The sequence below is a fragment of the Callorhinus ursinus genome, unplaced genomic scaffold, assembly GCF_003265705.2.
Source record: "Callorhinus ursinus isolate GAN/ISIS: 27379988/994484 unplaced genomic scaffold, GSC_fseal_2.0 scaffold84, whole genome shotgun sequence".
NCBI classification, from domain to species: domain Eukaryota; kingdom Metazoa; phylum Chordata; class Mammalia; order Carnivora; family Otariidae; genus Callorhinus; species Callorhinus ursinus.
In genome coordinates, this window is record NW_027397146.1 from 2,771,713 (window position 1) to 2,785,502 (window position 13,790).

At 42.9% G+C, this 13,790-nt stretch overlaps 1 protein-coding gene across 1 annotated transcript in view; it reads right to left on the reverse strand.

The window, feature by feature from the left end:
• LOC141371659 (paraneoplastic antigen Ma6F-like) overlaps nt 1–13,790 on the reverse strand; it is a 92,450-nt gene that overhangs the window by 24,335 nt on the left and 54,325 nt on the right. The window contains exon 2 of the mRNA XM_073887934.1: nt 6–968. Coding sequence (XP_073744035.1) covers nt 6–968 — 963 coding nt within the window. The remainder of the gene's footprint in view (nt 1–5; nt 969–13,790) is intronic.

Below are 13,790 nucleotides of genomic sequence, written 5' to 3' on the forward strand. Positions count from 1 at the left end.
CCTGCGCCGGCAGGGGTGTCCTCGGTGATGACTTCAAGGGCCAGGGCAGCCTGGAAAGCATCTTCATTGGCTGGAGAGGCTTCAGCAACCTCTTCACTGGCGAGGGCAGCCTGGGCAGCCGGCAACCCTCCCATGTCCACACAGGCTCCTTCTTCCGCTTGGAATTGCTCACCCCTACCTGAGGCGGCCTCCCATGCCTCGGTCTCCCGAATGAGCCGCAGCATCCCCATGAAGCCAGGTGGTCTCCTCTCCAGCCGCATCCTCCTCAGCTTGCTCTGGAGCATCTCGTTCGGGCGGGCCCGCATCAGCACCTGCCTGGCGCGAACCTGGTCTGCGATGACAGGATGGAAGGCCCCCTTCTCCACGGCTGACTGCAGCAGGCCTTCCAGGCGCATCACATAGGCAAAGAGAGTCTCCTGGGGCCGCTGGGCACAAGTCAGGAACTTGAGCCGTGCAGTCATGCAGGTGTCCTTGTTCCCAAACACCTGGACCAGCGCGGCCAGGCAATCCTGCGCAGGCATGTCGGGATTTTCTGCCAGGAGGCTGCACATGAGATCCAGCGCGGGGCCACCCAAGCTTTCCACCAGCCGCCTTTTCCTCTCCCTTTCTGACACGTGGCGCCATGTGTACAGCATGTCGTTGGCATGGTCCACCCAGCTCTCAAAGGACTCTTCCTCTTGGTCTGGCTCTTCCATCCCAGAAAAGGTTCTCCTGCCACACCACAGCTCCCTCCTCATCTGACGCTCCTCCATCTTCAGCTCCTGCCTCACCCACAGTTCCTTCCTCACCTGCAACTTCTTCCTCACCTGCAGCTCCTGCCTCACCTGCAGCTCCTTCCTCACCTGCAGCTCCTGCCTCACCTGCAGCTCCTGCCACACCTGCAGCTCCTTCCTCACCTGCAGCTCCTGCCTCACCTGCAGCTCCTGCCACACCTGCAGCTCCTTCCTCACCTGCAGCTCCTGCCACACCTGCCTGGCCAACTCCTGCATGCCTCTGGGGCTGTGCAGGGAAATCTGGTCTATCCTATGACTCTGAATCGGGGGCCTGGGGCAGAAAGACCACAGGCCAGGGTCCTCCCTTGCCTGGTATTTGTCGGGGGATCAAACTTCGGTTTAAATACTGAGCAAACTCGACCAAGGCGACCCTGGATCCGAGCTCCTTTCTGAACGCTTTGCCCAGCACTCGGTACGTGCCCAGGGGCCACAGGGCAGTGCGCACGGCCTTCTGGAATTCCTCGTCCCCACAGTCGTCAGGGATGCCCAGGATGAGCAGGGAACGGTGCTCGTTCACGCCCATCCACCTGCACCAGTCACGCAGCATTGTCAGTGGCATGGCAGATACCTGGCGGGGAAGGTAGCGTAATGGGACAGGGGCGCGCAGAATGTCGCAGTCTGCAGTGGTGGCCTGTGAATGCAAAGAGGAGAGAGGGACATTGGTGCCAGACAGCCCACCCCACTGCCCCCCACAGTGACCTGGATCTCCTCCCTGGCCAGTTCACGCCCTCCATGCCCCAGCTCAGAACCTACACCAAGCACCCCTCAGCTCTGCAGCAAGGAGACCTCCTTTCGCCTTGCCCAAAGCCCCTGACCCGGCCACTGCAGCCGGAGACCCACCCCCCATCACCTGCAACCCTGCAGCTGGGAACCCTCCCTTCCTTGATCCCTGCAGCCAGGAGTCCTCCCATGCTCTCTTTCCTAGCGCCTGACCCAGAGCACCCCTGCTCTGCACAGGCAACCTTGAAACCTGGTCCTGCGCCCCCACACCCTGAGTCGGAACCCCGCCCTCTCCCACCAGCACCTGCTCCTCGGCAACTGGTGTCGCCCTCCACAGCCAGGAGCCCTTCCCACCTGTCCCCTTCAAGGCAGCTTGGGATCCCCCTCTGCCCACCCCCCGCCGCCTGCAGTGATCCAGCCCTTACCCAGGGTGCCCCATAACTCTAAGGTCCCATCGGAGCAAAGCCCTTGGCCCCTGTTCACTTTCTCTGACTCTGCAGGTGCTGCCTGGCAGGAAACACCACCTGAGGGCTGCGGGGTGACTCTGAAGCGAAAGAATCAGAATCACCTCAATGCCCTGGAGCGAGAGAATCAGCAGACTACACCTCAGCTGCGCAGCCCAAGGCTGCATGGTCCAGGGCTGCACGGTCCAGGGCTGCACGGTCCAGGGCTGCACGGTCCAGAGGGTCTCCCAAGTCCTCGGTGATAAGGCCACGTGGGCTTCCCAGTGCTCCCAGAAGCCCCAGGTAGATGAAGGAGAAAGATCTGGGCATCTCTGTGCAGGGCAAATGCCTGAATCAGGAAAACATGGGAGGAAGCATCAGTGTTGCCATGGCAATGGGACCTGCTCGGTAAAGGCTTGATGTGACCAGGCTTGGAGGCTCTAGAAGCAACAGGTACACCCATTGGCCCTCCAGCAGCAAAATAGCCCCATCAATAATTGTGACCATTGTGTTGGGGCTGCAAACCGGGAGTCAGGGGGCAGAGGAACCTATGAACAAGTCCCTAGTACCATTCTGTACTCACAACCTTCCCTCATTTAGCCTGGAATCTCCAGGGCAGACACAGGTTGGGTGTTCCCATGTCAGGAGCTCATCACACCTTTTTACATTGTAAAGCCAGCCCTGAACCACCCAGGCAGCCATTGCATTGGAAAGTGTGTGGCGTTGTGTTATGTGAATATAGATTCACCTAACAGCTGGCTGGCCTATACAGGTCACTGAACATCTTGTGCCCTGAATCTGTAAATAGGCAATAGAAAAACTTTCCGTTTTATATAGTGCTAGATTTGATTTGCTGAGAGTTAAGGATTTTTGCTATACTGTTCTTGAGGGTTATTTTTCCATAATTTTCTTTTTCTACATAATATTTTATCAAGATTTATACTAGCTCAAAAATGAGTTAGGAATTGTCCCCTGCTCTTCTATCTTCTGAAAGTGGTTGTGTGAGACTGATGATTTTCATTCCTTAAGCATTTGCTAGAACTCACCCATGAAATCATCTGAGCCTGGACTGTTCTTTTGTTGTGCTTGTTTGTTTTGTTTTTAGGACAGTTTTTTGGCAGTAAATTAAATTTATTTATAAGAGGGCGCCTGGGTGGCTCAGATGGTTAAGCGTCTGCCTTCGGCTCAGGTCATGATCCCGGGGTCCTGGGATCGAGCCCCGCGTCGGGCTCCCTGCTCCGTGAGAGCCTGCTTCTCCCTCTGCCTCTCTCTCTTTCTCTCCCTCTGTCTCTCATGAATAAATAAATAAAATCTTTTTCAATTTATTTATAAGAAATAAGGCTATTCATATTTTCTGTTTAATCTGTTGTCAGTTTTTGTAAATTGCTTTGTTTCCAAGAAGTTTGTCAATTTTATCTAAGTGATCAAAATTATTGGCATAAGGATCATCCTCATAGTCCCTCGTTATTCTTTTAATACCTATATGATCTGTGCTGACATCCCCCTTTCATTCCTAATATTGATTAGTGTACTTCCTCTTTTTCCTGATTAATCTTCCTAAGGGTTATATATTTCATTGCTTTTTAAAAAAATGTATGGCAGGGCGCCTAGGTGGCTCAGTTGGTTGGGCGACTGCCTTCGGCTCCGGTCATGATCCTGGAGTCCCGGGATCGAGTCCCGCATCGGGCTCCCTGCTCGGCGGGGAGTCTACTTCTCCCTCTGACCCTCTTCCCTCTCGTGCTCTCTCTCTCTCATTCTCTCTCTCTCAAATAAATAAATAAAATCTTTAATAAATAAATAAATAAATAAATGTATAGCTTTGGGGGCGCCTGGGTGGCTCAGTCTGCTGGACACCTGACTCGTGGTTTCGGCTCAGGTCATGATCTCACGCGTTGTGGGCTCGCGTTCAGCAGGAAGGCTGCTTGAGATTCTCTCCCTCTGCCCCCCCAACTCATGTTCACTCTCTCTCTCTCTCTCTCTGGCTCTCTCTCAAATAAATGGATAAATCTTACAAAAAAATGTATGGCTTTGTAGGGGTGCCTGTGGGGCTCAGTTTATTAAGTGACCGACTCTTGATTTCACTCAGGCCTCTGGGTGGTGGGATCAGTCTGGCGCTGGGCTCCACACTCAGCAGGGAGTCTGCCTGAGATTCTCTCTCTCTCCCTCTCCCTCTGCCCCTCCCACCCCTGTTCATGCTTTAAATAAATAAATAAATAAATAAATAAATAAAATCTTTTAAAAAATGTATGGCTTTGCTAATTTTCACCATAGTTTTCTGTTTCATTTATTTCCGCTCTTATCTCTATTATTTCCTTTTTAAAAACTTATTTTGGATTTACCTTGCTTTTCTTTTTCTAGCTTCTTTAGATGGAGCGTTAGGGCATTGATTTTATGCCGTTCTTCTTTTCTAATATAAGCATTTAAAGCAATAAATTGTCCTCTAATCACTTTTTTACCTGCCTCCCATTAATTTTAACGTTTTATTTTTAGTTATTCCATATGAAATATTTTCTAAGTTCCTTTGTGTTTTCTTCTTTGATCCATGGGTTTTGTTTTGTTTTGTTTTGTTTTTTGGAAGTGTGATGTTGAAATCCAGATATTCGGAGATATGTTATTGCTGTTAATTTGTAATGGAACTCCATTGTGGACTCAAATGACTTATTATGTAAAATTTCAGATTTTCTAAATTTGTTGAGACTTGTTTCATGGCTCAGCATTTGATCTATCCAGGTGAGTGTACAATGTGTCCTTGTAAAGAATATATACTGCAGTTGTTGGGTATGGTGTTTTATAAATATTAAGTAAAGGTGGTTGATAATGTCATACAGATATTCTATATATTTGCTGATTTCTTGTCTAGTTGTATCAAGTGCTGAGGGAAGAGTGTTAAAATCTCCAACTATAATTGTGAAAATATCTATTTCTTTCCTTGTTCTGTCAAATTTCATTTTATGTATTTTGAAGCTCTGTTATGGGGTGCATATAAATTTATGAATTCTTTGTGGTTCTGATTAATTGACCCTTATATCTCAGGTAATAATCTTTGTCTTTAATTGTACTTTGTCTGGTATTAATATAGCCATTCTCACTTTTTTTATGCTTACTCTTTGCATGGTGTATCATTTTGCATCCTCTTACTATGAACCATTTGTGTCATATTAAAATTGCATCTCTCTGTAGACATCAAAAGCCTTGCCCATTTATCTGTTCTGACAAGCTCTGCCTTTTAAGTGCTTAGCCCATTTACATTGAATACAACTGTTGATATGGTTGGTCCTAGGTCTATCCTTTCTCTATCTGTGCCCTCTATTTTGTCTTATGTTCCCTCTTTCCTGCTTGAGTTAATCAAATTTTTTTAGATTTCCATTTCCTCTTGTATTTTTGGCTATACAGTTTTGCACTGTTTTTTAGTTATTGCTCTAGACATTAATATATATCCGTATCCTTAACTTTTCACTATCTACTTAGAGTTAATATTGTACATAAATGTAAGAATCTTTCCACCATACAGATCCATTTCCCCTCTACACTATCCACTATGCTATAATTGCCATATGTATTACATCTACATATGTTATAAAATCTATAATGCACTATTACATTTTTTACTTTAAAAAGTCATATGTAGGGGCGCCTGGGTGGCTCAGTCGTTGGGCGTCTGCCTTCGGCTCAGGTCGTGGTCCCGGGGTCCTGGGCTCGAGCCCCGCATCGGGCTCCCTGCTCCGCGGGAAGCTTCTCCCTCTCCCACTCCCCCTGCTGGTGTTCCCTCTCTCGCTGTGTCTCTCTCTGTCAAATGAATAAATAAAGTCTTAAAAAAAAAAGTCATATGTATTATAAAGAAATTAAGAGAAAACTTGCTTTAATATTTACTCACATATTTACCATTTCTGGTCTTTATCTCTACCCAAAGATCAAGGTTTCCCTCTACTATTATGTTTTTTTCAGATTGAAAGACCTCCTTTAGCGCCGCTGTTAGTGTGCGGTCGCTGGTAAACTCTGTTAGCTTTCACTTATCTCAAAATATACTTATTTCACCTTCATTTCCAAAGAATATTTTCCTCAGATATAGAGGCCTGGACTGGAAGTTCTTTTTCGCTTTTATCACTTTAAAGACGTTGTCCCACTGTCACCTCAGCTGTTTATGTCTGCCGTCACTGAAACAAAAGATTTTTCTGTTGTTTTCCGATGCATGCATGTGACTAGAAAACATTCAGACCCTGAGGCTCATGGAAGCTGACTTTTTTGGCAGGATGGTTTAATTATTGGTTTTGGTTGCTGGCTTCATTTTAAAAATCTATTTGGAAGTTTATGGCCCTTTTCTGACCCTTTATAAATAATTTATCGTTTCTAATAAATGTCTCATAAATCAGTAAAAAAAAAGATTTTGCTCATTAGGCTTTGTTTTCAGTAGTTTGACTACAGTGTGCCTAGATGTGGTTTTTCTTTGAATTTATGCTCTTTGGGGTTCACTGAGCTTCTTAAATTTATAAATCATCTTCCTTCAAATTTTGGAAATTTTCACCCATTATTCCTTCAAGTAGTTTTTCTTTTTTTTTTTAAGATTTTATATTTTTATTTGACAGAGAGAGACACAGTGAGAGAGTGAACATGAGCAGGGAAGTGGGAGAGGGAGAAGCAGGCCTCCTGTGGAGCAGGGGGCCTCCTGTGGAGCAGGGAGCCTCATGCGGGGCTCGATCCCGGGACCCTGGGGTCATGACCCCAGCCGAAGGCAGACGCCCAACGACGGAGCCACCCAGGCGGCCCTCAAGTAGTTTTTCTTCCCCATTCTTTCTATTCTCTCCTGGGATTCTAAATAACCGTGTGTTAGACCTTTTGGTTTTACTCCACAGACTACGGACATTTTGTTCTTTTTATGAATCTTTTTTCCTCTTGGCGTATCAGAATGGATAATTTCTACTGATCAATCTTTTAAGTGTATGATTCTTCTGTCATCTGCAATCTGTCGTTAAGACCATCCAGTGGGGTGCCTGGGTAGCTCAGTTGGTTAAGGGTCCTGGGATCAGTTAAATCTCAGGCTCCCTGCTCAGTGGGGAGCCTGCTTGTCCCTCTCCCTCTGCCCCTCCCCCTCTCATGCTCCTGCACATGCTTGCTCTCTCTCTGAAATAGATAAATAAAATCTTTTTTAAAAAAAGACCATCCAGGGGCGCCTGGGTGGCTCAGTCGTTAAGCGTCTGCCTTCGGCTCAGGTCATGGTCCCGGGGTCCTGGGATCGAGCCCCGCATCGGGCTCCCTGCTCCGCGGGGAGTCTGCTTCTCCCTCTCCCACTCCCCCAGCTTGTGTTCCCTCTCTCGCTGTGTCTCTCTCTGTCAAATAAATAAATAAATTTTTTTTTTTTAAAAAGACCATCCAGTGAATTTTTCACTGCAGACATTGTATTTTTCAATTCTAGAATTTACCGTCTGTTCTTTTCAATGGTTTCTTTTTTCCCTGTTAAAATGTCCTATTTCATAAATTCATTATTATTCCCTTGGAGCATGTACTTCTTGCATTTACATTTTGACATTTTACATTTTTACATATTACACTTTATATTTACATTTTACATTACACACTTGATAATATGTTAATCATAATAAACATAATAGCCAAAGTGTTAAGTAGTAGGGTTGGTGCATATAATCCATTCTTTATTTATTCATGTATTCACCCATTCAACAAGCACCGACTGTGTACCTCCTGTGTCAGGCATTGTTCTAATTGCTAAGAATTTGGACACAAACTAGAAATGGTCCCTGTTCTCAAAGAGCTCTCAGAATGGTAAGAAGAAGCAGGCATGTAAATGAATTGGCTAATATGATATTATGGGGGGTAGTGGTAGGGCTTATACAGAGTACAGCAGGGACACCAAGTGGGCCAATCTACCTTGGGGGGGGTCAGGAAAGCCCTTACAGAGAAAGTGACCCTTGCGCTGGCATAGAAGAGCTTGAAGAACACCAAAGGAAGGTGACCAGTGGGCAGACAGACATCGGGAATTGAAAAGCAGAAGAGAGGGGCGCCTGGGTGGCTCAGTTGTTGGGTGTCTGCCTTCGGCTCAGGTCATGATCCCAGGGTCCTGGGATCGAGCCCCGCAACGGGCTCCCTGCTCGGCGGGAAGCCTGCTTCTCCCTCTCCCACTCCCCCTGCTTTGTGTTCCCTCTCTTGCTGGCTCTCTCTGTCAAATAAATAAATAAAATCTTAAAAAAAAATGAAAAGCAGAAGAGAATTTGGTCCTGGACATCCAGGTTTGATAGTCTATAGCTTTCAGGTGGTTGTGTGAGGCTGAGGGAACGGCTGAGATTCCCCCCGACGGCATGACAGGCAGCCGAAGAAGAGGAGGGTGAAATAGAGTTGGTCTGAGGCTTAGTCAATGAAGGATACTGGGGCAGACTGTGTTGGAACTGAGGACCAGTCTCCAAGTCTGAGATACTCAGAATTAAGCTTATCCTAATATTTTAAGAACACAGACTCTGGACTCAGACAGATCTTAAACTCTCTTTGGCTCAGTTCCCATAACAATAGAATGGGAGTAATAATAGTACCTGCCTCAGGGTCATTATAAGAATAAGATGAAATAATATTTATAAAACTGTGCCTGGCACATAAGGAACAATTATCAAATAGTAGCTGTTGTTATCAATTCATTATTTAAGTGGATGTGAAAGACTAGGAACAAATTTTAATTTCTTTACCACTAGATTGGAATACAGATGCACTCATTTATTCAAGAAATATTTTTCGAGGGGCACCTGGGTGGCTCAGATGGTTAAGAGTCTGACTCTAGATTTTGGCTCAGGTCATGATCTCAGGGTCATGGGATGGAGTCCTGTGTCAGGCTCAATGCTCAGCACAGAGTCTGCTTGAGTTTCTCTCCTTCTTCCCCACCCCCCTCTAAAATAAATAAATAAATCTTTAAAAAGAGAAATATTTATTGAGTGCCTACTATATGCCAGGCATGATTTTTTTGTTCTACTTGGGAAAAACAGCATCTGTGACCTTAAGATCTTAACCTGACATTAAGAACCCAAGGGATCTGAAATTTGAGTGGGGGAACATGTATTCGTTTTACTAAACTAATTAAAACTTAGCATTTCCTTCAATTATGAATGTAAACAAACCATGGTATTGGCAGTATATGTGACTTCGTCACCACCAGAAATATTTTCATATCATATTAGTTATTGTAGATATCTAGAAATACTTGCTAGAAATAGCATTAGTTCAAAATTAGGGAGTTCGTAGACCATTTTGGATACCGTTATTTTACATGTTAATGAAGAAGTATATATATATCACTGCAAAAATATAATTATTAGCATGATTTATGTCCATAAGCATATTTAGAATAGCTGCTTTGAAAATATTGTCTGTGAATTACAGAGTCAGGATCATCTCAGAGTCAGTTTCCTTTAAACATTTCTTTTTCTTAAGTGTCACTACATTGTCTTGGTTTTTTTTTTTTCTAGTAATTAAGCATCATATCCTGGACATTGTCAATAATGTTTTCTGTTGGCTCTGACTTCTTGCTTTCTGTTATATTTCCCCAGAGGGGTGGTGGTGGTGTTGCTGCTTCTTCAGCTGGCTGTTAACTAAGCTAAACTCAGACTCCAAACTCTGTCTCCCTTGTGTTGGGCACCAAGTGAAATGTCTGCTCGGTTCTTCTCTTGGAGTCTGTCCTGTGCATACACCCAAGAGTCACCAGAGATTTGGGCAGAGTGTATATGCCAAATTTGGGTTCCCTGTCTATGGTTCTCCCTTCTCCAGGATTTTCTTTCTTGCTTTCCCTCTGAAATGGTCACCCTGAACTTTGTCCTCTGGGTCTCTGGGTTTTAGCCACCCAGCATGACATCCTCTGTGGCCTGCCCAGGAAACTCAAATTTTACCAATTTTTTAAGGAAGAAACAATGCCAATATCACACAAACTCTTCCAGAAAAGTGAGGAGGAAAGACTACTTCTACCTCATTCAATGAGGCCAGCGTTACCTTTACATCAAAACCATACAAAGACATACGAAAAGAAAACTACAGACTGATATTCTTTATGAACATACTTGCAAAAACTCTAAACAAACTTTTAGCAAATTGAGTTCAACAAGATACAAAAATGACAACACAATATGACTAAGTAGCCTATCATGACAACGCAAGTTTGATTTAAACATTCAAAATTTTATCAGTGTAATTCAGCATATTAACAAACTAAACCAACTAAAAAATAAAAAACACATGATTCATGTCTTAGTCCATTCAGGCTGATATAACAAAATACCACAAACTGGATGCCTTTAAACAACAGAAATTTGTTCCTCACAGTTTTGGAGGCTGGAAGTCGAAAATCAAGGCACCAGCATGGTCACATTCTGATGAGGGCTCTCTTCCTGACTCATAGCCAGAACCTTCCTGTTATGTTCACACATGGTGAAGGGGCAAGGCATCTCTGGAGCCTCTTTTGTAAGGGCATTAGTCCCACTGGGACATACTTACTTCCCAAAGGCTCCATTTCTTAATACCATCACCTTTGGGGGCTAAGGTTTCAACATATGATTTTTGGAAAGATACATTCAGACTATAGCAATCTTCTCAATAGATGCAAAAAAAAAAAAAAAAAAAAAAGCATTTGACAGAATCCAGCATCTATTCCTGATAAAAACTCCCAGAAAACTAGAAAGAGAAGGGAACTTCCTCAACTTCATAAAGAACACCTACAAAAAACCTACAGCTAACATCATCCTTAGTGGTGAAAGATTGTGTGCTTTCCCCTCAATATCAGCAACAAGACAGGGATGTCCACTCTTAAATTTTCTGTTCAACATTGTATTGGAGGTCCAAGGTTGGGAAATTAGGCAAGGAAAAGAAATAAACAGCATCCAGATTGGAAAGCAAGAAGTAAATTGTCTTTATTCACAGATGACAGGATTACCTATGTAGAAAATGTGATGGAATTGTCAGAAAAGTTGCTAGAATTAATATGTGAGTTTAACAGGTTGCAGGATACAAAATCAATATACAAAAATCGATTGTAGGGGCTCCTGGGTGGCTCAGTCATTAAGCGTCTGCCTTCGGCTCAGGTCACGATCCCAGGGTCCTGGGATCGAGCCCCACATGGGGCTCCCTGCTCGGCAGGAAGCCTGCTTCTCCCTCTCCCACTCCCCCTGCTTGTGCTCCCTCTCTCATGGTCTCTCTCTGTCAAATAAATAAATAAAATCTTTTAAAAAATCAACTGTATTTCTATATACTAGCAATGAACAATCAGAAATGTAACTAATGATGTACTATACAGTGGCTAACTGAACATAATAATGATAATAATAATCATAATAAAAGAAATTTAAAATTTTTAAAACAATGCCACTCAAAATAGTATCAAAAAATGCAATACTTAGGAATAAATCTGACAAAATACATAAAAGACCCGAACACTGAAAACTACAAAATATTGCTGAAAGAAATTAAAGACCAAAATGAGAGAAAGTGACCGTGTTCAGGAGTCAAAAGACTCAATATTGTTAAGATATCAATTCTCCCCAAACTATTCTACAGAATTTTTTTAAAGATTTTTTTATTTATTTATCTGACAGAGAGATAGAGAGAGAGAACAAGTGGGCAGAGAGGCAGGCAGAGGGAGAGGGAGAAGCAGGCTTCCCACCGAGCAGGGAGCCCGATGCGGGGCTCGATCCCAGGACCCTGGGATCATGACCTGAGCCGAAGGCAGCCACTTAACCGACTGAGCCACCAGGGCGCCCCTATTCTACAGAATTTAATCCAATCCCAATCCAAATCCCAGCAGACTTTTTGTTTTTTTTCTGGAAACCAAGATGATTCTATGTATATGGGAATGCAAAAAAAAAACTGGGCTAGTTAAAACAACACCGAAAAAACAAAGTTGTAGAACTTAAACTACCTGCTTTCAAAGATTGTTAGAAAATAACACAAACCAAAACTGTAAAGATAGAAAATACAACAAAAGAACAGCAAAGAGAGTCTTGAATCCACACATTTACTGATATTTGATATAGGCACAAAAAATAGTAAAGAATGATAGTCTTTTCAACAAATGATGTTGGGGGGCACCTGGGTGGCTCAGTCGTTAAGCGTCTGCCTTCGGCTCAGGTCATGATCCCAGGGTCCTGGGATCGAGCCCCGCATCGGGCTCCTTGCTCAATGGGAAGCCTGCTTCTCCTTCTCCCTCCACCGCCCCTCCTGCTTGTGTGCTCTCTCTCTCCCTCTGTCTCTCTCAAATAAATAAATAAATAAAATCTTTAAAAAAAATTATGCTGGAAGAATTGAGTATCCACAAGCCCAAAAATGAACTTGGAGTCATATTTCACACTACATACAAAAATTTACTCAAAACGGATCAGAAACCTAAATAAGTATAAAACCTAAAACCATACAATTTCTAAAAGAAAACAAGATCTTTGTGACTTTGGGTTAAATAAAGGTATCTTAGATGTGACACCAAAAGCACAATCCATAGAAAAGCAGATTGATAAATTTAACTTCATCAAAATTTAGAATTTCTGCTCTTGAAAAGACATTGTAAAGAGAATGAAGAGACAAGCCACAGACTGGTAGAAAATGCTTGCAAAGCATATACCTGACAAAAGACTTGTATCTAGAATATATAAAGAACTCTTATAACTCAATAATAAGAAAAACAACCCAATAATAATAAAGTGGGCAAAAAGTTTAAGCAGACATTTCACCAAAGAAAGGTATATGATGGCTAATGAGGACATAAAAATATGTTCAACATCATTAGTCAGGGAAATCTAGAATAAAACCAGAAAGAGATTACACTATACACCTATTAGAATGGCTAAAATTAAAAAGACTGACCATACCAAGTACTGATAAGAATGTGGAACTGGAACTCTCCTACGATACTAGTGGGAACGTAAAATGGTACAACCACTTTGGAAAACAGTGTGGTAATTTTTTAAAAAGTTAAATGTACCTCTACTATATTATGCAGTCATACCACTCTTGGTATTTACTCAAGGAAATATATGTACATATAAAGGATCATACACAAATGTTTACAGGAGCTTCCTTTGTAGTCGCCCTAAACTGGAAACAACCCAAATGTCCATCAACCAATGAATGAATAAACCCATTATGGTATATCCAAAAGAATACTGATTTTACGATTCCATTTATATAAAACTCTAGAAAATACAAACTACCCTCTGGTGACAGTGGGCAGATTAGTGGTTGCTTGAAGATGAGAGAAGCCAGGGAGCAAGAAGACAGGGGCTATGAGGGACACAAGGAAAGTTTGAGAGTAATGGATATGTTTATTGCTTCGATTGTGGTGATGGTTTCACGGAGATATAGATATGTCAAACCTTATCAGATAGTACAGTTTAAACATATCCAGTTATATGTCAAATGTACCTCAAAAGATCTGGTTTCTTTAAATACACCTACAAGTAGATAATAAAAAAGACAAACAACCCTATACAAGTGGGCAATCTATTTGAACAGACGCTTTACGAAAGAAGAATATAGAAATGGCCAGTAAGCACATAAAAACATCATACTCAACATGATTAGTCATCAGGGAGATGATAATTAAAATCACAATGAGTTGCCACTTCACACCCACTTAAATAGCTAAAAATAAAGGCTGACAACCACAAATGTTGAGGAAGATTGGAAAGAAAAGGAACTTTCATACATTTCTGGGGGGAACATAAATTGTACAACCACTTTACAGAATATTCTGGCAGTTTCTTATAAAACAACTATCCTATGACGTGGCAATTCCCTTTCTAGGTACTTATCTGAGTAAAATGAAAGCATATGTCTACAAAAACTTGTACACAAATGTTCATAGCAGCCTTATTTATAATAG